We start from the raw sequence: 422 nt of genomic DNA on the forward strand, positions 1-422 counted from the left end.
GTGTGTGTGTGTGTGTGTGTGTGACTGACTGGCTGATTAATATTTCTGGTATGTGAACACACCTCATAAAGGTGACTGTGTCACCTCTCAACTGTCATTTTTTTTCCTTTTTTAAAAATTATAACCCAACCGGTTCTTTTCCTGTTCCTCTACAGGAACTCTGCAAAGACCCGAAGTTCATCGTCGGGGACGCAGATAGGACGGACATCTGCCAGGGACAGCTGGGTTGGTCCCCACGGTCGTCTCCACCAGTCACTTTTATTGATTGATTTAAATTCACTTTGAACATGTTAATGAAAACACAAAGGGTCATGCAGATTCAGCGATTTTGGTCTGAAAAAAAACAACATTTCAGAAAACAAAACATTTAAGAAAACAAAACAACGTTCCAGAAAATAATACAACATCTAAGAAAACAAAAC

The 422-nt window shown here is 39.6% G+C and overlaps 1 protein-coding gene across 1 annotated transcript in view; it reads left to right on the top strand.

Moving 5' to 3' along the window:
- Positions 1–422, top strand: part of capn9 (calpain 9) — a 55,500-nt gene that overhangs the window by 2,485 nt on the left and 52,593 nt on the right. The window contains 1 exon segment of the mRNA XM_032516528.1: positions 156–225. Coding sequence (XP_032372419.1) covers positions 156–225 — 70 coding nt within the window.

This window comes from Etheostoma spectabile, chromosome 5 (genome assembly GCF_008692095.1).
Source record: "Etheostoma spectabile isolate EspeVRDwgs_2016 chromosome 5, UIUC_Espe_1.0, whole genome shotgun sequence".
In the NCBI taxonomy this organism is placed as follows: Eukaryota; Metazoa; Chordata; class Actinopteri; order Perciformes; family Percidae; genus Etheostoma; species Etheostoma spectabile.